General features: G+C 42.6%; 1 protein-coding gene across 1 annotated transcript in view; it reads left to right on the forward strand.

Moving 5' to 3' along the window:
• Nucleotides 1–21887, forward strand: part of LOC109924660 (pleckstrin homology domain-containing family A member 6-like) — a 317750-nt gene that overhangs the window by 225792 nt on the left and 70071 nt on the right. Inside the window, exons 4-5 of the mRNA XM_048611808.1 lie at nt 10720–10803; nt 20319–20448. Coding sequence (XP_048467765.1) covers nt 10720–10803; nt 20319–20448 — 214 coding nt within the window. The remainder of the gene's footprint in view (nt 1–10719; nt 10804–20318; nt 20449–21887) is intronic.

A 21887-nucleotide genomic window follows, 5' to 3' on the forward strand; every position in this document is an offset into this window, starting at 1 on the left:
ATTTCTGATGAAGGGTCTAGGCCCGAAACGTCAGCCTTCCTGCTCCTCTGATGCTGCTTGGCCTGCTGTGTTCATCCAGCTCTACACCTTGTTATCTCAGATTTTCCTACATCTGCAGTTCCTACTATCTCTGATACCCAGAACATTAGATGGGTTTCCTGGATTAATAATTTAGCGATCATACCACTAGGCCATTGCCTGTCCCTAATACAAGTCATTGCAGAACTTTGTAGTCTTTCCAATCTAGGTGATTGGTGATTGCTGTGAGGCTGGGTCAGAGTTTTAATTTGGCCAGAGCCATTGTACCATTGTTGTCTTTCTGTGCACCATTGACATCTCTAAGGTTTTAGAGTAGATTTGTAGCTTGGGTTGTGGATGTTGTGGTTGGTTGCCTCGCCAAGCTGGTTTGTAGTTCCACAAATGTTTCATTACCCTGATGGGTAACATTATCAGTGCAGCCTCCGATGACATCTGGCTGTCCCTCCCTTTATCGTCTCCACATTGGCCATTCTTCTTTTGTACTTCCTATGAATGCCAATGTCTCTCACCATCCTCTCTGACCCTTCCATGTTCTCCATAGTAACGTCCCCTCAATTCCAGCCATCCTGTGTTGTTGCTTTGGAAATGAAATCTTCCTTAAAAAACATTTATTGGTACAATTTCATAAACGTTGCCCATTTGTACAAAATACACAGGGGCAAGGGTGATCTGGGTATTTTCTTTTCCTTTTGTTTCTATTATTTCAGCTGTTGTTTTTAAATTCTAACTATAGTATTCCAAGAAGGCGCTGGAGAGTGACGATTATGTACATTTTTCACTGTACTCCTACACTCTTGTACTCGGGTACACGTGACAATAAAATCTAACCTACTAAAAATACAGATGATCCAGATGATTGTCAATCTTCTGTGTCTCATTTCATTCAGAGACGCTTTCCATGACTTTAACACAGCTCCATGTACTTCAGTGGTGGCATCAGTGTCCTTGACTGAAAGATTTGTCTTTTGCTGCCTTTTTACCTCCATAGGATTTCTTGTCGAACAAGACAACTTTGATATTGAGACTTGGCCATAATTCTTGATAAGCAACGGTGCAGGGTTTCATTAACGCCCGCCGTTCTACCAGCCATCATTACTCTGTTTCTTGATGCGAATGGAAGTTCGCTGTTCCCTTTCCTGGCTATTGGGAAGCTCGTTATTGAAGGCAGGCTACTGCTGCTTTGATCATTGAGTCACAAAGATTGCTATGTGTTGATCTGACAACACCCTGGCTGAATTAACCTCAAATAGAGCATTATTGGTAGCATATTAAACCTCTCCTGAAATCTTCATCTGGGATGATAGGTCACCGTGGTTCCATTCTGGCCATTTCACCACTGAGTCAGGGGTCATGGGTTCAAGTCCCACTCCAGAGCACCATTTTAGGTTTGACCTTCCTAGTGCAGCATCAAGGGAGTGCCGCTCTGCCAGAGCTTTCAAATAAGATGATAAACCCCTGCTCCATCTGCAGCTCAGGTGGATGTGAAAGACCTCGCAACGTTATTTTTGAAGAAGAGCAGCCAAGGTGCATACCGTGCAAGCGATGATGTGATCCTTGCCTTTTTTGTTAATATTATTTGAACTGTAAATATTGGCCAGGCCTTTCGAGGTGAGGAATATCGATATTGGGGGTGATCCTTCTCTTGCACAAACACTGAAACCGTAAATGTCAGTGTGATGATGAATAAAATAAGTTGTCTGAATACCCTTAAAAAAACACAGACTAGCACAAAGCTGGAGAGCGCTCAGAAGAGGTTTAGCAGGATGTTGCTGGATATGAAAGGTTTGAATTATAAAGAAAGGCTGGATAGGCTGGGAATCTTTTCACTGGAGCATAGGAGGTTAAGAGCTGACCCTATAGAAGTGTATAAAATCATGTGGGATATAGATAAGGTTAATGGTAAGTGTCTTTTCCCTAGGATTGGGTATTTCAAGACTAGGGGGTGCATTTTTAAGGTGAGAGGAGAGAGATTTAAAAAAGTTGTGAGGGGCAAATTTTTTAAACAGAGGCTTGGTCACGTGTGGAATGAACTTCCTGAGGAAATGGTAGATGTGGCTACAATTACAATGTTTTAAAGGCATTTGGATAAGTACATAAATAGGAAAGGTTTGGAGGTATATGGGCCAGGAGCAGGCAAGTGGGACTAGTTTAGTTTGGGATTATGTTTGGCATGGACTGGTTAGACCGAAGAGTCTGTTTCGGTGCTGTATGACTCTGACTCTATGACCTTGCCGTTTCAGAGTGCTTCATGAAAATTAATTATGTTTTAAGAGTAGTCACAATATGGATAACTACGCAGCAAATTTTGTGCCCAACAAGTGGCGAATCGCAATGAAATAATGACCAAATATTCTGTAGTGACGTTCGTTGAGGGATAACTATTGAGTAGGACAGCAAGAAGGCTTTCCCTGCTATTCCTCAAATGGAGCAATGGATCTTTGACATCCGTGCATGAGACCGGATGGGGCCTCAGTTTATTGCTTTCTATGAGCATTGGGACTTCTGAAGGTGCACCACTGTCTCAGTACAATACTGAGGAGTTACCCTGCATTGTGTGAATACATTGCTAACACTTTCCAAAAATGATTGCAGGGATGAGGCACTTAAGTTGTGGGACAGGCTACAGAAGCTGGGCTGTTTTCAGAGATGGTCATGAGCAGGTTAGTCAAACCCCACTATTTGCTCTTGCAGAGAATTGGCATTGTCATGATGGGCAGAATGGCATCCTTCTGTGCTGCAACCATTCTATGATTCTAATACACAACCTTCCAATGGAGAGTTGGGAGTTCTACCACTGACTCGTGGCTGATGCCTTATTTTTACAGAGTCATAGAGCCATACAGCAAGGACAGAGACCCATCGGTCCAACCAGTCCACGCTGACCATGTTCCCAAACTAAACTAGTCCAACATGCCTGCTTTTGGCCCATATCCCTCCAAACCTTTCCTATTCATGTACTTAGCTAAATGTCTTTTAAATGTTGTAACTGTACCTGTGTCTGCCGCTTCCTCTGGCAGTTCATTCCACACATGAGCCACTCTCTGTGTAAAAAGGCTGCCCCCATGTCCTTTCTAAACCCGTCTCCACTCACCCTAGTTTTGAACTCCCCCACCCTACGAGGGAAAAGACCCTCTCATGATTTTATAACTTTGAAAGTATAATTTTGGCTTCACGTTTCTAAAGACCGACATGGGAGCTGGGACTACAATAACACAATATTCTTGATCATTACATTCAAATGAATGGAGGACTTGATCCACGTTTGACTGATGTGCTGTGGCACGATTCACATAATTGCTGTAGATGGTTGGCTTGTGCCTCTATGTGCTGATCACCTCTTTTCGCTGAATTACTGAATTGCCAGAAGGCTCTGTAGAAACCACATCAAGGGAGAGACCTGAGATGATCTCTCAAAGGCATGGACAGCTTTGAAAAGTTAATCATGTGCACTCATGAGTCTGTTTGTGTGTTTCCTGTGTTGTAAATCTATCAAACATCGAAGCTGTCTTGGAGCCAGCGATTTGAGTGCTGCTCGGAAGGGGAGGCAGGGTTCTTGTCTCCAAAACACAGAGCAGTGTGGAATTAGAATGGACCCAGCCTTTCACTTAGCACAGATATGTGCACATGTATGATGCTTTATTAACTGCTTGATAAAAGTACCTGTGATGAAGGGTCTTTTTATTGAGTGCTTCACTACAATGTATGACACAGAGCTGTATTAGAAAATATTAGGTCAGATGACTAAAAACTTACACAAATAAATACGTTTTTGGAGCACTCTAAAGGAAGGAAGTGAGTCCGAATAGTGATACTCTTATTGCCGATCCCTAATAGCTACCTTCTCGAATGCTGAATGCAGCTGATTATTGCTAGATCATTTCAGAGGGAAGTTAAGAATCCAGCACGTAGCTGTGGGCCCAGGGTCAGATCATGACCAGGACAGCAAATTTTCCTTCCCCAAAGGACATTAATGAACCAAGTGTATTTTACAACAATCTGACAGTTTTGTGGTCACTGCTACTGATGCAAACCTTTTTCATTCCAGATGTAGATTGATTTTAAGTGGGCGAACTGTCTCAATGGGACTTGAGCTCATGTCTCTGCATTGATAGCCCAGACCTCTGCACTTCTAGTCCAGTAACATTGCCACTAAGTTACCATACCATTAAAAAGCAAGCGGGATCTTCGGCTACCATCCAGTGATTGTTGCTAAGGAGTTTAGGATAGGACTGTGTTAATTTGGGGTTTGTGAGAGTGAAGCCAGGACATAGATATCCCACATGTTGATGATACCTGAGACGCACTGTAACAAAATAATTGGTCCTGCCAGAGCTGTGTAACCTGATACCAACAATTGTTTAATTCATGGAAGTATCTTTGATGCCAAACGCACTGGAGATGTGTGATTACCATCAGTGTTACGGAGATGTATGGTATGGAGGAAATGTTAATACAATGTGTTAAAAAGTGTAAATCTTGCAACAGAATGGGGCATGCAAACAGTGGTAAAGATTGCTGGTGAAGGGTTGACAGTGAACCATTCAGTACCACTCATTTCAGCTGCTGATTCATCCAGATTTGACTTCTGGAGTTGTTTCCTTTTAATAATAACTGCTTAATGTTTTCCAGTTGCTGGACTCTCTGAATCAGGATTTTGCAATTGGAATTTTTTTATTTATTTGATGCGCTGGAAAGATTATTCCTATAATTCTTCTCAGGTCAAGAGAAGTGACTCTTACACTAGGGGATCGTTGTTTTACAAAGTCATCACTGTATCGCTATTTTTGGAGACCTTTTAAGCCACGGCTCTAACAAAGCTGCAGTGCTGTCATTTACAACAACACTAGGTTGAATTTTAAAAGGTTACTGAGCCAGGGAGAGTCTGCAGCCGTGTTCGATTCAGCTGTCACACCTTGTTCTTGAGCGAGTAACTGTCTTCGCTCAGTTCTTGTTCCTGAAATGATACACAGTAATGTCTGCCATTTGTTAAGAGCAATATTTGTGTTGCTGCGATCCCTGTACAGATTAATATGTTTTTGGAGGGAAATTCTAGCTTCTAATTAATAGCTAAACAGCTGGCAAGATTTCATATTCTTCACATGTCACCCTCACATTATCTATTGACTCCAGCTCTTTTGTTCATATTTGGATCAAGGTGATAATGAGATCATGACCCAGAACATAAACTGAGTGAGAGTGAAGCAGGTTATTGCTTTGTAAATGCTGCATGATAGAACTGTCCACAAAACTCATTAATTTCTGATCTTTCTGATGAACAAAATATACTGATGGGGCAGTAATTGGCCAGAGAAAACATTTTCTCTTTTTTTAGACACACCAAAGCAATTTTCCACATTGTCAGGTCAATGCCAGTGTTGTAGCTGTACTGGAACAGCTTGGCCAGGTGCACGATTAGTTCTGGAGCACACGTCTTCAGTACTATTGCCAGGATGTTGTCAGGGTCCACAGCCTTTGCACCATCCAGTGCCTTCGCAGCTGCTTCTGGTATCACATGAAGTGAACTAAACTGGGCTGAAGACTGGCATCTGTGATGCTGGGGACTGCAGGAGGAGGTTGCGATGAGTCGTCTGCTGAGCGCTCCTGGTTGAAGATTGTCGCAAATGTTTCAACCTTGTCTTTCGCTGATGTGCTGGGCTCACCCATGGTTGAGGACGGGGATATTTGTAGAGCATCCCGTTGAAGTGACTTGTTTAGTTGTCTACCACCATTCACGGCTGGACGTGGCAGCGCTGTAGAGCTTAGATCTGATCCACTGGTTGTGGGATCACATACCTCTGTCTGTTGTTTGCTCCTTCTGTAATTGAGCATGAAAGCAGTCCTGCATTGTAGATTCGCCAGGCTGACACCATATTTTTTAGCTTTGTTGGTGCTGCTCATGGCATACCCTCCTGCATGCTTCATTGAACCAGTATTGACCCCTTGGCTCGATAGTAATAGACTGATGGCTGTTCCTGGCCTTGAACTTACAGATTGTTGCTGAATATTGTTCACCTGCTGTGGTCCATAGCGCCTCATGGATGCCCAGTTTTGATCTGTTCCTCCAGGTGCTCCAGTTTCCTCCCACACTCCAAAGATGTGCAGGCTAGGTGGATTGGCCATGCTAAATGTTCCGTAATGTTCAGGGATGTGTAGCTTAGGTGGGTTATAGGGGGATGGGTGTGGGTGGCTTGCTCCAAGGGTCGGTGTGGACTTGTTGGGCCGAAGGGCCTGTTTTCACACCGTAGGGATTCAATGATTCTATGATTTTGATCTGTTTTGAGTCTGTCTCATTTAGCACAGTGGTAGTGCCACACCTGACAGTACAGGGTACCCTCAGTACGAAGGTGAGACTTTCTGTTCACAAAGATGTGCAGTGGTCTCGCCTATCAGTTGTGCCATGTGCAGCTGTATCTGCGACCAATATGTTGGTGAGGATGAGATCTAGCCTGTCTTTATTCTTCTCCCTCACTATGTGCCGCAGACCCAGTCTAGTGGAAATGTCCTTGAGCACTCAGCCACTTTGGTCAGTAGTGATTTGATGCAATGGTCACAGCAGTTGCAGTGTCAGAAGCATGTCTGCTAAATTGTGCTTGGGAAGCTGGCTCAAAAAAGCAATGTCATAATAACCAGATGACCATTTTTGGGGCTGTTGGTTGAGTAATAAATATTAGCTGGACACTGGTGATAACTCTCCCAGCTCTTCTTCGAAATAACGCCATGGAATTTTATTTGGTCCACCTGAGAGGACAAATGAGGACTCAGTTTTAATGTCTCGTCCTAAAGACAGCATCTTTGACAGTGCAGCAATCCCTGAGTAATGTACCGGGCTGTTAGCCTGGGATTTTGTGCTTAAAATGCGACTTGAACCCCAACCTCCTGAATCCTGAGTGAGCTCCCCACAGGGACTTTGTCTTTTTTTGAACTAGAGGAGAATTAATTGCTGGTTTGAAGTGGATTGAGAAATTTAAGCCATTGTGATTGTTTGCCACAGTGAAAGGTTCAAACTCCATGATACCTGTGGAAAAATATGGAGGTTAACAGCAACAATCAGAACACAGGTCAAAATTACCCACCATTTTTCCTCTCGCTGGTTCCCTATACCTTAGTTTTAAAAAGATTATCAACAACAATAGAAATTGCTGGAAAAGCTCAGCAAGTCTGGCGACATCTGTGGAAAGAAATCACAGTTAATGTTTCAGGTTGAGTGACCTTTCTCAGAACAGATTTTAAATGATTGTCCTTGTGTTCAAAATTCTCCATTTTCTCAGCCTCCCCTCATCTCTGTAACCTTCTCCAGCCCAATAACCCTCCAAGATCTAAGTCTAGTCTCTTTGCAAGTCCAAGATTTTAATCATTCAGGAAATGATAGCGATGCCTTCAGCTGCCTTAGCCCTATACCCTGGATTTTTTTTAGCTAAACACCTCTTTGACTCTCTTTCTCCTTTAAGTTGGATCCTAAAATATACCTTTGTGACCAAATTTTCGATCTCTCCTCTTTCAATATCTCTTGACGTGACTCTGTCTCACATTTTGTCTGATCACCGTTTTGTGAAGCATCTTACGCTACTCTACTACACAAAAGGCATTAAATAAATGAAGCGTCGAGAAAGTTTGTTGACACAGACAGCATGTGAGTTCAGAATTCGATTAAAAGTATTTACAGAGATAAAGGATGTAGGAAGAGAATGATAATGCAGGGAGATGAATTAGATCACTGAAGAGGCGGCAGATTTAGGGGTAATATATTGGCATAGATAGAGAATTGATTAATGGGTAGGAAACAGTGAGTGGAGATCAGGGGTTGTTTTTCAGTTTGGTGACTAATGGGATACCATAGGAATCATTGCTGGAACCGCAACTGTTTACAATATATGTTAATGAATTGGAGAAAGGAAGTGAAAGTACTGTAGCCAAATTTGCAGACAACGCAAGTAGGTGGAAAGGCGAGTTGTGAGAGGGATTTAAACAGTTGACGAAGAGGTATTGATAAGCTAAGTAATTGGGCAAAAAGTTGGCAAGTAGAGCATAATGTGCGAAAATGTGAAATTGTTCACTTTGAAAGGGAGAACAAAAGAACAGTATTATTTAAATGGAGAATAACTGCAGAAAACTGTAACATATGTGCTTGGGATAGTTGTGCACAAAACACAGAAAGTTAACTCACAGCAGGTAATCAGGAAGGCTCATGGAATATTGACTCTTATTTCAAGGGGGTTGGAGTATAAGAGTGAGGAAATCTGTACAAGGTGCTGTTGAGACCGCATCTGGAACACAATGAGCAGTTTTGGTCCCCCTATTTAAGGAAAGATATCATTTCATTGGAGGCAGTTCAGGGAAAGTTCACCAGGACGATCCCCAGTATGGAGGAATTGTCCCACCAACAAAGGCTAAACAGGTTGGGACTCCACTCACTGGAGTTTAGAAGAATCAGACTTGATATCATTGAAACGTCTAGGATTCTTAAGGGTCTTGACAGAGTAAAGGTTGAGAGGATATTTCCCCTCTTGGGAGAATAAAGAGAAGTCAGAATAAAGGAGGTGCAAAGTTTAAGACAGGGATGAGGAGGATTTCTTCTCTTAGAGAGATATGAGTCTGTGGAACTCCTTGCCACGGAGAGCTGTGGGGGCAGAGTTCTTGTATATATTTAAGGCTGAGATAGATTGATTCTTGATCAGCAGGGGAATCAAGGGTTACAGGGGAAACACAGGAAGGTGGACATGAGGAGTGTTGGACCAGCCATTATCCTGTTGATTGGCAGAGTGAGCTGAAGGATCTGAATGGCCTACTTCTGTTCTTATTTCTTATTGTCTTGACGTTATATTTCTTTCACTGCATGGCTTTTATCTGTTGCTAAACTTGGTGGCGTTCTTCCAACATGTTCGTCTTTTACTCCTGATTCCCTGCAGCCTGTCCACCATTTACACGGCACAAGCCAGGAGTATGATGGAATACTCCCCACTTGCCTGAAATAGTGCAGTGCCAACAACACTTAGGAAGCTTGAGACATAGAGTCATACAGTCATACAACACAGAAACAGACCCATTGGTCCAACCTGTCCACGCCAACTAGACATCCCAATCTGGCCATTCCTATTTGCCAGCATTTGGCCTATATCCCTCTAAGCCCTTCCTATTCATTTTCCATCCAGATGACTTTTAAATGTAATTGTACCAGCCTTCGCTTCCCCTGGTAGCTCGTTCCATACACGCACCACCCTCTGTGTGAAGAAGGAGCGTGGATAGGATAATTGGCAAAGTCTTTTTACTTGGGTGCAGGAATCCAAACCTAGGGGGCATAGGTTTAAATTGAGAGGGAAAAGATTTAAAAAGGACCTGCAGTGCATCTTGTAGAGATACACACTGCTGCTACTGAACATCGGTGGTGTGAATATAGGAGGCATGGTTAGTGAGTTTGCAGATGACACCAAAATACGGTTTAGATGGACAGTGAAGAAGATTACGTCAGAGTATAACTGCAGAAATTCACCAAGGCTTCTTAGACAGCACCTTCCAAACACATGAATACTAACATCTAGAAGGACAGGGGCATCAGATAGTTGGGAACACCAGCTTCTGCAAGTTCCTCTCCAAGCCAGTCACCATCCTGACTTGGAAATATATCACTGTCCCTCTACTGTTGCCTGATCAAAATCCTGGAATTCCCTCCCTAACGGAGTTGTGGGTCTACCTACAGCACATAGACCGCAGTGGCTCAAGAAAGCAGCTCACCACCACCTTCTCAAGGGCAGCTGGGGTGGGCAATAAATGCTGAGCCAACCAGAGATGCCCACATTCCATAAATGAATTTAAAAAGGCTTTTAACATGTTTCTCCTAAATATCAGTTAATTTGAACGTAGCACACATAGTCCTGGGCATTGTAGAGCAAATCTCAATGTTCCACTGTGTATTAAGCCTTTTTTCAGTTGTGACTTACTCTTATCAGAACTAGAGACAATGAATGGGAGCTGGACTTCCAACCAGGTAAAATTCTGGGGTGGGTGGGAATGGAAAGTTTAATTGGCAGGTGGAATTGGTAGGTGGGGTCAGGAATTTGGGTCAGAACATAATGCCACTAAGATTTCTATATTCATCAATAGTTTTGATTATGGCTGAGAGGGTTGAGTAAATCTTCAGCAAGGAGTACATTGGGAGTTTTCAGACAAGTCTCCTTTTAAAGTCCCAATTGACCGAAGGGAACTCCGACTATCAGGGTGTTGGCTAGAGATTCATTCAGGTCTGAATTGACCTCCTAAACAAAGAGGTAATTTTTGCAATGTTGCAAATGCTGATTAGCTATTTTCCAGGGGCCTTCATGAAATGATCTCCCAACTCCAACTGCATTTACAGTTGTGGGTTATATTCATATTCACATTTTCTGCTGCATACAGCCCAGGGATTTTCAATGGGCTCCAGCCCTTCTTTTGTTGGGAGAGCCTTAGACTGTGTACTTTGCCTATGAAGCCATTGCACTGGAGAGAGAGTTAGAACAGCCTGTCTGCCTGCCCTCTCAACCACAGATGGAGAGTGGTCTCAGCCCTGTCTCGGAGTGAGACACATCCGCCTGAACGGTAGCAAGTGAGCTCCCTAACGCTTGGAGTGACTGCGCAGACACAGTCAACACTGGCTAAATAAATGGAATAAATACTGCTCAGTGCTCAACCTCTTCCATTGTTTTTCAGCCACAATGACAGAACAACTGCTTTCCAGGACCCAGTGACAGGGGTTGTGCCTATTGAGAACTGCATCTTCAAACTGGAAGACAAGTAAGTCTCTTGTGCCCTTTACTTCTTTCCTTATCACCATTTTGTTCCGTCCTCCTTCTTCCTCTTCTAACAACAGTCTAATTCAATGCGTGCAAGTATCTATTTATCAACCTATCTGCCACCTTGTCTGAAGAGCTTGTGTTTTATGGGTTCTCATTGCCAAGTCATTGTTTGTTTCAGATTGTTGTTAATGGTATTGTTAAGATGCAAGTGGAGGATATAGATTAATTAATTCCTGAGAAAAATTCTGGGGCTCTTGTGCAGTGGTAGTGTCCCTATCTCTGAGCTAGGAGGCCTGGATTCAAGCCCCATCTGTTCTAGAGGTGTGTAATAGCATTCATGAACAGGCTGATTAGAAAGTATCTTAGAACATGTATAAATGTAGACTGCCTCAACTGGTGAGCTGAAGCGCATTTTGTCCCATGCCCAATCACATCTTAGTTTAAACTTTGTAAATTTCTCTTGTTGTAAAGACTATATCTTTTTAATTTTCTGAGTTTTTGATTGTGGATTGAGAAGGGAAAAGGATTGTGTTTTAAAAATCAAAGATTGCTGCACTTTTTAAAACCAGCTGTTTGTTTTAAGTACTTTTTACATCGCTGTTTGTTCAAGCAGTGAGGGGAAGTTTAGTTAGACATGAATTGGAGCCAAAGGAGTACAATGGAGATTCAGCCAGCAACAGTGCCCAATTTCAATGACAAAAGCCTTCTGTCACAAAAGGTTATGTAATTGGCTCCCATGTAGCTGAACATCTTGTGGCTGTGAATGATGAGGTAGAAGCTATTGGTCTTCTTGAAAGGAAGGAGCTTGCCTTTCTCTGCAATAGCAAACACCTCCAATCTGAAGAAGGCCAGTTTATTTTCCCCTCATCTGTTGCTGTAAGCTGTAGCTTTTATCCAATAGGTCAGAGACTTTGTAAGTGTGAACCAGTTGCTCTGTGCCTTGTGCAAATACATGAAAGTACTTGAAGAAGGAAGATCGAGGAGCATCAGGTTCCGACGACAACCCAAAGGATCATCTCAGCAATTCTGTGGGTAGGGACCATTGAACTGCTTTTCCAGTTTTTCCCTCTGCCCATAATACTCATGTTTTTGTGTGTCTGTATCTATATGTGTGTGCAGCGCCAACTTTATTTGGGAGTTAGAGTTTTAATAAGTGAAGTTATATGTTGACAAATTTAGAAGGTTGATGGCTCTTACTCGGATAGAATCTATTTATTTTAAATAAATAGTAATTATTACAGTCGTAGAGGCATACACCGTAAAAACAGAGGCTTCAGTCCAACTCGTCCATGCCCCTTTAAACCTTTCCTATCCATGTCCCTATCCAAATGTCTTTTTAATGTTGTAATTGTACCCGCCGCTACCACTTTGTCTGGCAGCTCATTCAATACACACATGCCCTCTGCGTGAAAAAGTTGCCCCTCGGGTCCCTTTTAAATCTTTCCCCTCACCTTAAACCTACACTCTTTGGTTTTGGACTCCCCTATCCTGGGGAAAAGACCTTAGCTATTCACCCTATCCATGCCTCTCATGATTTTATAAACCTCTGTAAGGTCACCCCTCAGCCTCCTACATTCCAGGGGAAAATGTCCCAGTCCAGCCTCTCCTAAGAACTCAAACCCTCCAGTCCTGCTAACATCCTTCTAAACTGGTCTGTGCTTTCTGTCAACCTGGGTCTAAAGGACTGGTAAATTGGGGAATTTTGTTTACTTTTATAAAATTGTTAACTTCTGTGATAGCTCTGGACTTAGGGGCAGATTGATTATCAATGCTCAGCTCCAGTGAGATACAACGTTACAATTTGACCTTAGTTACAGATCCCCATTAATGGGTTGCCACCTTCTAAATTTGTTCAGTTTGTTTGGATTAGTTTCAATATTGCACTTTATTTCCTCTGGTTATTTCAAAATGACATAAGAGAAAAAAAGTAGTATAGAAAGAGGAAACACCTAATGAAACACTACCCTTTTAAAGGGTTGCTAAATTGGTTCATTTAGTTTAATTGATCTCAAATCCCTAAGAATATTAATAAAGACTGCTCAGGCTCTTGTGACACAGTGGTAGTATCTGTACCTCTGAGTCAGGAGACCCAGGTTTAAGTCCCACCTGCTTCAGAGGTGTGTAATAACATTTCTGAACAGGTTGATTAGAAACTATCTAAAGTGACACTGTGAGGGCTGTGGGTTGCAATCAGTAAGAAGCAGACATTTGTGGTGTTGCATTCTATCAATGAATCTCTCAGCAAGGAAAGTATTTGTGTCTAATTTTGTACTTCACCAGCTGGTATGGCGCTATAATACACATAGTTTCATAGGTCCCAGTTGTCTTTCTGTCTCCCACCTCCTGAATGGCTTTAGTTCCCTTGGGGTTGACAACATTCCACCAGCTTGTCAAAATTTCATTTATCACATGCAAGTCTTCACAGCAGGTGCCTGCGGTTTTGCCAACAGCGTGTGACTGCATCCAGGCTAATAGTTTTGATTAACCTTTCCCTTGAGCAGTGGCTCTGGGAGAATGTCAAGCCTGTGTTGTAAACCCAGTTTCAGATCAGTTAACTTATCAATGATTAGAGCAAAGATTCTGTAGGAATCATTTACGTGCTGGATTCAATCACTGAGCTGGTCTTTGCAAAGCTGGATTAAAAAAAATGCAAGATCTCTGTCCTTACACCTTGCGTTTATTTTCAAACACACAGCTGTTTGCTGTTTAAATTGGTAATTGAACTAAATAAGCTAGAAATAGCATTTTATTCTGGTCTGTTGCATGATTCTGACGTTGATTGCTCCACCATTCGTGGCTCTTTTGTCATGTGATGTTATGCCAACATCCAAGAATTTGGGTTCAAGACAGACTGGCAGAAGAGAAGACAAATCAAGAAGTGTCTTCTGGCTTAGGTTCTTTAGGACTCTGTTTATCAATATTATTACTAGCTACTTCTATATGCGAGAATCTGAGGTAGACTTAGCCCTTAGTCTACTGTTACATTATTGAAAGATTCTGTGCATGTGCTTTCCATCAATTTCTCAAACACCTCCTAAACTAAATCACTCCACTCACTGTGCTATTTATGCCCAATGAGGTACAGCTCCATCATTGCAAGTTATCTCCAAGTTACGAACAGTGGCCATGCTGTCATTTCACAGTGGCCCTCCACTCTAAATTGTCCTGTATCTCTATCCTCCTCTTTTCTCTTTAAGATGTACTTTGAAACCCACCCCTTTGACCAAGCTTTTGGTCATCATCATTAATATCCCCTTTGGTGGCTCAAAAGGTACACTCTTATCAACTTTCTTGACATGAATTGATCTGCTCAAGGTGCTTCATGAATGCAACTTGCTGTTTATTTTCAGGATGTTATTGAAGGACCAAAGCCCATATTGTGTGTTCTTTTAACAATACACAACATTGTAAAATAGTTGGAGGCAGACCAAGTACTGTCTCCGTGGTGATTGAGAATTACGCCTTCAGCCAGCAGGAAATATTCACAAAATCAACTACTCAAATCTAAAAAGAGCTGCAGCCTACCATGCAGATGCTGGGTACAAATTTGTGCATGACCCAGTAGCAATCTCTCTTTGGGCTCATAGAAGCCTCAATGTAGAAATGAGGTAATAATTCAGACACTTTACTTTTTCACCATCCAAAGATATATTTCATCAGGGGAGTGATAACTTTAACCCATTAGACGTGAATTTCAGGAATAGGCTGAAGCATAGGATGTATACTCCTCTGACCAATATAATATCCCCAACTTAATTGCAGGGTAAAATTGGACAGAGTCTCATTGACTTCCCAAAAGACAGGTTAGTTTAAAATTGCCTCTGTCCCTCTGAAACTTACCAGATGCTGTTGTAAGCCGGCAAGGTATTAAGGGCTAGTGGAATTTATAAAGATGTGAATTTGTTCTGAGTGAGTTCTAAAATATGAAAGTCTGTATCATCTGAGAGGTTTTGAAAGTTCCTATTCGTCACCTGCCCCTCGATTTGTCACATGCAGTAGCTGTAAATGGGAAGTGTGTGTATGTGTGTGTGTGTGTGTGTGTGTGTGTGTGTGTGTGTACGTTCAACCCAATACTCGTGGTTTACTGTTCTGGCCTTAATAAATAACTGTTGATAGACATGCTGTGGAGCCAGATCCAAGATACTCATCCTTTCAGTCTCTTGACAACGTTCTCAACCCTAAGGCAACAACAAAATAGGATGCTTCTTCTCACTGACACTGGTTTGTGCTAAGAGAAATTCAAGAAGCCTCCAGTTCTATGTCAGACGTTACCTCTCACATTTGAATAACAATTCAAAGTACTTCAAATTGTGTCTCCCATTTAAGTCAATCTTGGAGTGTTGTTAGTCTATGGAATTCTCTTGCCCTGGTGACGCTGGCCATTGAATATATTTAAGGCTGCATTGTGTGGACTTTTTATTGACAAGAGAATTGACGGTTATGGGGGACAGGCAGGAAAGTGGAGTTGAGGGATCCATTTAGTTCCTTCCATCTGTTGTCGAACGGAGAGACCTAGGGGTCCAGGTACATAGTTCTTTGAAAGTTGCATCACAGGTAGATGGGCTGATTAGGTTTAGTATGCTTACCTTCATGGCTCAGATGATCGGGTATAGGAGTTGAGACATAATGTTGAGATTGTACAGGATGTTGGTGAGGCCACTGGAGTACTGTGTACAGTTCTGGTCATCCTGCTATAGGAAGGATGTTATTAAATTGGAGAGGGTTCAGAACAGATTCACCAGGATGTTGCAAGGACTAAAGCGTTTGAGTTACAAGGACGTGCTGGGACTCTTTTCACTGAGCATAAGAGGTTGAGAGGTGACCTTTTAGAGATTTATAAAATCATGAGAGGCAAAGATAAAGTGAAAGCAAACGTCTTTTTCCCAGGGTGGGGGAGTACAAAAATAGGGGTGCATTTTTAAGATGAAGGGAGAAAGGTATAAAAGAGACCTGACGGACAATTTTTTCTCATAAAGGGTAGTTTGTGAGTGAAATGAACTGCCAGAGGAAGTAATTGATGCAGGTACAGTTACAACATTTAAAAAGACATTTAGATAGATACATGAATAGGAAAAGTTGAGAGGGATATGGACCAAATGCAGGCAAATGGGATGAGTTTAGTTTGTGAAACTTGGTTGGCATGAAAGAGTTGGACTGAAGGGCCTGTTTCCATGCTGTATGACTCTATGGCTATACAACAGGTTCTAGGGGTAAAACAGCTTACTCATGATGCTAATTCTTGTGTTGTTCTTCTCGTTTTATATTGGCTTCCAGAAGGATCTGGATCTTTCATTGCCTGGAATTATTCTTCTTAAGATAGAGCTTCTGTTTTCAGTGTAACCGAGGGGAAAAATAGAGAACTTCCGCAGCTGTAGCGGATTGGGTGATACTAAGACTTATGCTGCACATTCAAGTACAATACCTAAGCTGATACGCCCAGTCATTGGTGGTCCCTTACACACGAGGATGAGTCTCTTCCACCCTCAGGGTCAGTCCGTAGGTGGCTGTACAGACCAATACAGGTACCGCAGGCTCTGTTACACTAGGGGCAGGTGGTGTTTAAAGGAAGGGGTGCGTGGGATATTGGTGTGGCAGTATGCTCGGAAAACGGCCTAGCAGCAACTGCACAGCCTCCAATCTGCCCACCCGTCAGCCAGAAGTTCAACAGTCCAGTGTTTGTATAAACCCCCAGCCCAGTGTGTGTATAACCCCCAATAGTTTTTATAACAACCTCCCCAGTGTTTTTTTATATAACCCCAATAATTTTTATACCTCCACCCCACCAGTACTGGGGTAGCATCTGATTGGGAGAGGTGCTGGCTTTTAGATGAAAGATTAAACCAAGACACATTCTACCCTAGATACCAAAATGTAGAGCTGGATGAACACAGCAGGCAATGCAGCATCAGAGGAGCAGGAAAGCTGACGTTTTGGGCCTAGACCCTTCTTCAGTAATCTCATCCAGCTCTATACCTTGGTATCTCAGATTCTCCAGCATCTGCAGTTCCTACTATCTCTGACACATTCTACCCTCTCAGGATTTAGGAATTGTAACAGCGAGGAGGCCATTCGACTCATCAAACCCATGCAAACTCTCTGCAAGAGCAACGAGGCCAGTGCCAGTTCTCTGTATCTTTTTCCCCCAGAAGCCTTGCAAATCTTGCCTCTTTAGGCTTATCCAATTCTCCTGTCGAATAAACAAAAGATTCTGTGCTACTACTGAGAAGAAAGACTTCACAGATTCAATACAGCGTGGAAGGAGACTATTTCATCCATCCCATCTGCACTGGTTCTCCATTGGAACAATTTATATTGTGCCACTCATCTGCCTTCTCCCTTTGATCCTGCATATTTATCTTTTCAAATAACAATCCAATTCCCTTTGAATACCTTAATTGAACTTTCCTGCACCACACTGTCAGGCAGTGCATTCCAGATCCCAATAACTTACTGCATGATAAGGTTTCTCCTGTGTCACCATTGCTTCTTTTGCCAATTACCTTAAATCCATCCCCTTTGTTCTAGGTGCTTCCACCTCTGGGAGCATTGTTTCCCTTCCGACTCTGCCCAGATCCTGAAAATCTTGAATACTTCTATCAAATCACTAGTCCCAGCTTCTCCAATCTATCTATTTAGGTAAAGTTTCTCATCTCTGGAAACCATTCTCATAAATCTTTCTGGCACTCTCTCAATTCATATCTTTTCTACACTGTGGGGTGCCCAGAACTGAATACAGTATTCTGTTTGAGACTGGACTGGTGTTCTATATAAGTTTAACATAGCTTCCTTGATTTTGCACTTGATGCCCCTTTTAATAAAGCTTAGGATACTGTATTGCTTTATTAAGCCCACTGTCAACCTGCCCTATCACATTCATGACTGGTGCACATGCACACCCAGGTCCCTTGGCTCCTCCACCCTCTTTAGAATTGTACCCTTTTATTTCGCATTGCCTCCCTGCGCTCTTCCTGCCAAAATAATTCACTTCACACTTCTCTGCATTAAATTTGATTTGGCACTTATCCACCCACTCCACCAATCTGCATGTGTCCTTTTTGAAGTTTAAACTATCATCCTTGTAATTCATAACGCTTCCAAGTTTCTGATTATCCTTAAATTGCAGAATTGTGCTCTGTGCGTCAAAGTCTATTTGCATTTATATAGCCCCTTTCAAGTATGGCAAAATGCTTTAGAGCTTATGGTATACCTCTGAATGGCGGTCACCGTTGTAATAGGAGCTCCTGAGCTTTCCTGTCTCTGAGTAAAAGCTCTGGGTTTATATCTCGCCATTGGGACTTGACAGCTATGGAATGTGTGTTCATAAACGAGGCCAGATTGTGCATCACTTTCCAACATGTTCCAATGGCAGGGAGTGAGAGCAGGATGTAATGGAAAGAAATTGGAATCTCTACTACCATTACCCATAGCTCCGGAATACGACGTGAATGTAATCGTGCACGCTACAGTGTGCTGTAACCCACAACCTCCACCCCTCTCATGTAGCAAATGTCCAGTTTGCAACAGCAGGCTCCCAGGAGCAGCAATGTATTACCAAGCAGATAATTTGTTTCATTGATGTTGTTTGAAGGATAAATATTGGCCAAGACACTGGAGAGCATTACCCAGCTCCCTTTGAAACACAGTTGAATCTTTTCATGTCCAGAAGGGATGTGTAATGTTGAAGTTTGGCCTCACGTTCATTATAAAGGAGTGCCTGGAAAATGAATTTTTTGTAAATTCTGTAACAGTATCCGTGGGTGTTAATGAAGCAGAGAGAATGTGGAAGGAGATTTTTCCCTCTAGGCGATTCCCACTGAGGAATATTCCTTCTGTCCGTATGAGACCGTGAGACTGAATTATTACAAAACTGTTATGGGAACAAAAAGATTAAATCCTAGCAATTTTCCTTTGGCGTGACGGCTACTCTGTGACCAGTTCAAACATCAGCGATTCAGAATTTGGAAATTGAATGGGAGAGAATTTGTAGAAATTTCAGGCCTTATTTCAGTAAAATGCTTTTTGACTTGGTTCAGTCAAAAACCTTGAGCTCGATATCATATCCAATTTGGTTTAACACAGAAAACCACATATGGAGATACAGCATACACCACAAGCATAATATATCAATACAATGCATAAGTATATAACATTGTTATGATCCCTAAGGGAAAACTAATATTTACTGAACAACCTCCATATGAAGAAACAACCAACAAAATTATATTTTTTGTAGGATTAACTCTACCCTGAATCAGAACCAATACAATTTACATATAAATTAATAGGCTAATAATACTTCAAATAAAGTGATAATTTTATTTTGAATAGCCATGAAGGTACATCTTAAGCAGCCATAAGCATTTGAGTCACTTCTTCCACAAGCGTGACACTTTGTAGCTATGCCAAGCCACAATATGCTGCTTACAAGGTAGGTCAGGAGTCCTGCCCTACAAATCCTCTAACCTCCAGATTTCATGGGTACATTTATCACCAGCAAGGCACACATGTTTCTACAAACCCTTTCTCTTTCATGTGGTAACAACCTCGAAGCTGCAACTTTTCAGAATTGCATTTCAATGGACCAACAAATAAAACTAAGGTTCCCTGTCAATAAATGTGGAGCTGGAAAAGCACAGCAGATCAGACATCAACCAAGGAGCAGGAAATGCAACGATTTGGGCCGAAACCCTTCGTCAGGACCCTGGCTTTCATGCTCCTTGGATGCTGTCTGACCTGCTATGGTTTTCTAGCTCGACATTTACTGACTCTAGCTTCCAGCATCTGCAGTCCTTACTGTCTCCACACTGCTGGCCACTGTTTGGCCACTTTGGGAACACATCCAGTTCTTTAGCATCTCTGACTTATTCATACAACCATCCAGGTTTCACACCTCGTTAGCCAACTCACGTGGTTTCTCAAAGAGTTTCTGTACCTTCAGAAAAACTAAGCTTTTCCTGAAATTGACTTACTTCTCTTTATAAGAGTTCTCTGTGTTCTTCTTCTGTCTTTCTCTGCTTTCTTTTTGTGTCCTTTGCACTGATCACCTTCACCCTCCAGCTCTTTTGCTTGTACCTCTCCTTTGTGTCTGCCAGCCATAAGGTTTCTTTCTTAATTTCCTTGCTATTGGTACAGCTTCCAGGCCAAGGGTCACCACGTCGCACAGAATTTCTTATTATCCAAATGAATTACAATTGATCCTTTTCACAGTGGATGCCAACACTGGAAAAGCCTTTGCAACATTCTTTTAAAAATTACGGATTCCACTGACATTTTTAAATGAATTATTATTTTTCTTCGTTGTACTGCATCCAGGTTAAAGAGGATCGCAGCATGTAACAGAATTTAAATACACATACACAGCATTGGCACATAAGTGTGGATACACTATGAGCACAATGCACTCAAACTCATGACACACAGTTGTATTCACAGGTCTATAACAGTAAATGTGGGGATTTTTGGGAATAGTTCAATCTCTTTTTTTTTCTAACGCAGTTTCATTGGCTGTTTCAGAGCTAACATGTCGAACCGGGCAGGAGGTGTGCGAGGCGAAGGAGGAGGTGGGCAGCGCCCAACCAGCATTGCCAGTGAGATGTCCAATCACACCCTGATTTCAGAAACCTCTCAGGAACAGACAGTTAGGGTAAGCATGGTGTTTCACTGCAACCGAGGCGTGTGTTCACCTGCAGATGGGAGGGTGAATATTGGACGCTGTTACGATACAGGCGCAGATACACCTCTCAGATGGAAGGGTGAAGCTATTGCTGTAAGAATAACTGACCATTGATATTACAACAGTGTACCTAAAACTGGCTCAATTATTACCAGTCCTGTCCAGACTGTCCCCACTCGCCACTTCTGAGGAGGTCACTTCATATTGACCTGAACCACAACCTCTCGGTGGGAACAGTTTATAAACATACAACATTGAGCACAAATGCATATCTATAGCGTTGGATTGTAATGGACATATTTAATAAATATTGGTAAGTAGCTTATGGGTTTTGTGTGTCCTCAGTAACTATCCTGGTGCTTCCAGTCTCATAAATGAATTAATTTAGCTGGTTGAACACAGCAGGCCAATGCTGTTTGGCCTGCTGTGTTCATCCAGCTCTGCACCTTGTTGTCTCGGATTCTCCAGCATCTACATTTCCTACTATCTCTAATTTAGCTGGTTGCTTGTTTTGCCAAGTAGAATAGTCATTTGTTGTCATGTGAATTTTTTTACAAAAAAATTACAGTGTAAAGTGTTTAAGTCGCCGTACCATGGTGCCTGTGTTAATAACAGAAGGCGTAGATAAGAAAAGAAAACTGTTAAAAATTAAGACAATGCCCATTGTGGTTAAGTTCACGGTTGCTGGATTAGGGAAAGACAGTACAGCAGCATGACTGCCGTGCTGGGGCGCAAGACTCCACAGAAACTGCCCCAAGGATCCATCTCGTCACTGATCCCGCGAAAGAGGACGTCGCAAAAACTGCCCAATGGAATCCCGGGCCACCGGATGCCAGGCCGAAATCATCTCATCGCCAAAGTCACCGCCAGCTGTCTGGGCCATACCACCAGAGACACCGAAGCAGACCACCACCAGACGCAGCCGGAATTGCCCCTGCCTCGGCAGCAGCTGCATGACACATCGCTCTTCCACCTTGCCGACATCACCTCCACCAATACCGGGCCCTCAAGCCCATCCAACTGCAAACCACCTCCCACAAGCCCCTGCCAAAGGCCTGCTCCAGGCCTGCTAGCTGCCACCATGCTCTGCACTCCAATGAAGCAGACTGCCTTCTGCCAAAAAAAAAAACTGAAGAACAAAAAGATGCTGTACATGCATGCCGCCATTCACATTAATTTAGAATAAGATAAGAATAAAAAAGGTAACTTAAGAAGTCCATCTTTTCCTTCCACTACCGCAGTCTTGCTCTGGGCTACCTCACCGTCCCCACTCTCACTGTCACTGCCTCACCGTCCCCGCTCTCACCGTCACTGCCTAACAGTCCCTACTCTCACCGTCACTGCCTCACCGTCCCTGCTCTCACCGTCACTGCCTCACCGTCCCCACTCTCACTGTCACTGCCTCACCG

Source organism: Rhincodon typus, chromosome 25 (genome assembly GCF_021869965.1).
Source record: "Rhincodon typus isolate 14 chromosome 25, sRhiTyp1.1, whole genome shotgun sequence".
Classification (NCBI taxonomy): Eukaryota; Metazoa; Chordata; class Chondrichthyes; order Orectolobiformes; family Rhincodontidae; genus Rhincodon; species Rhincodon typus.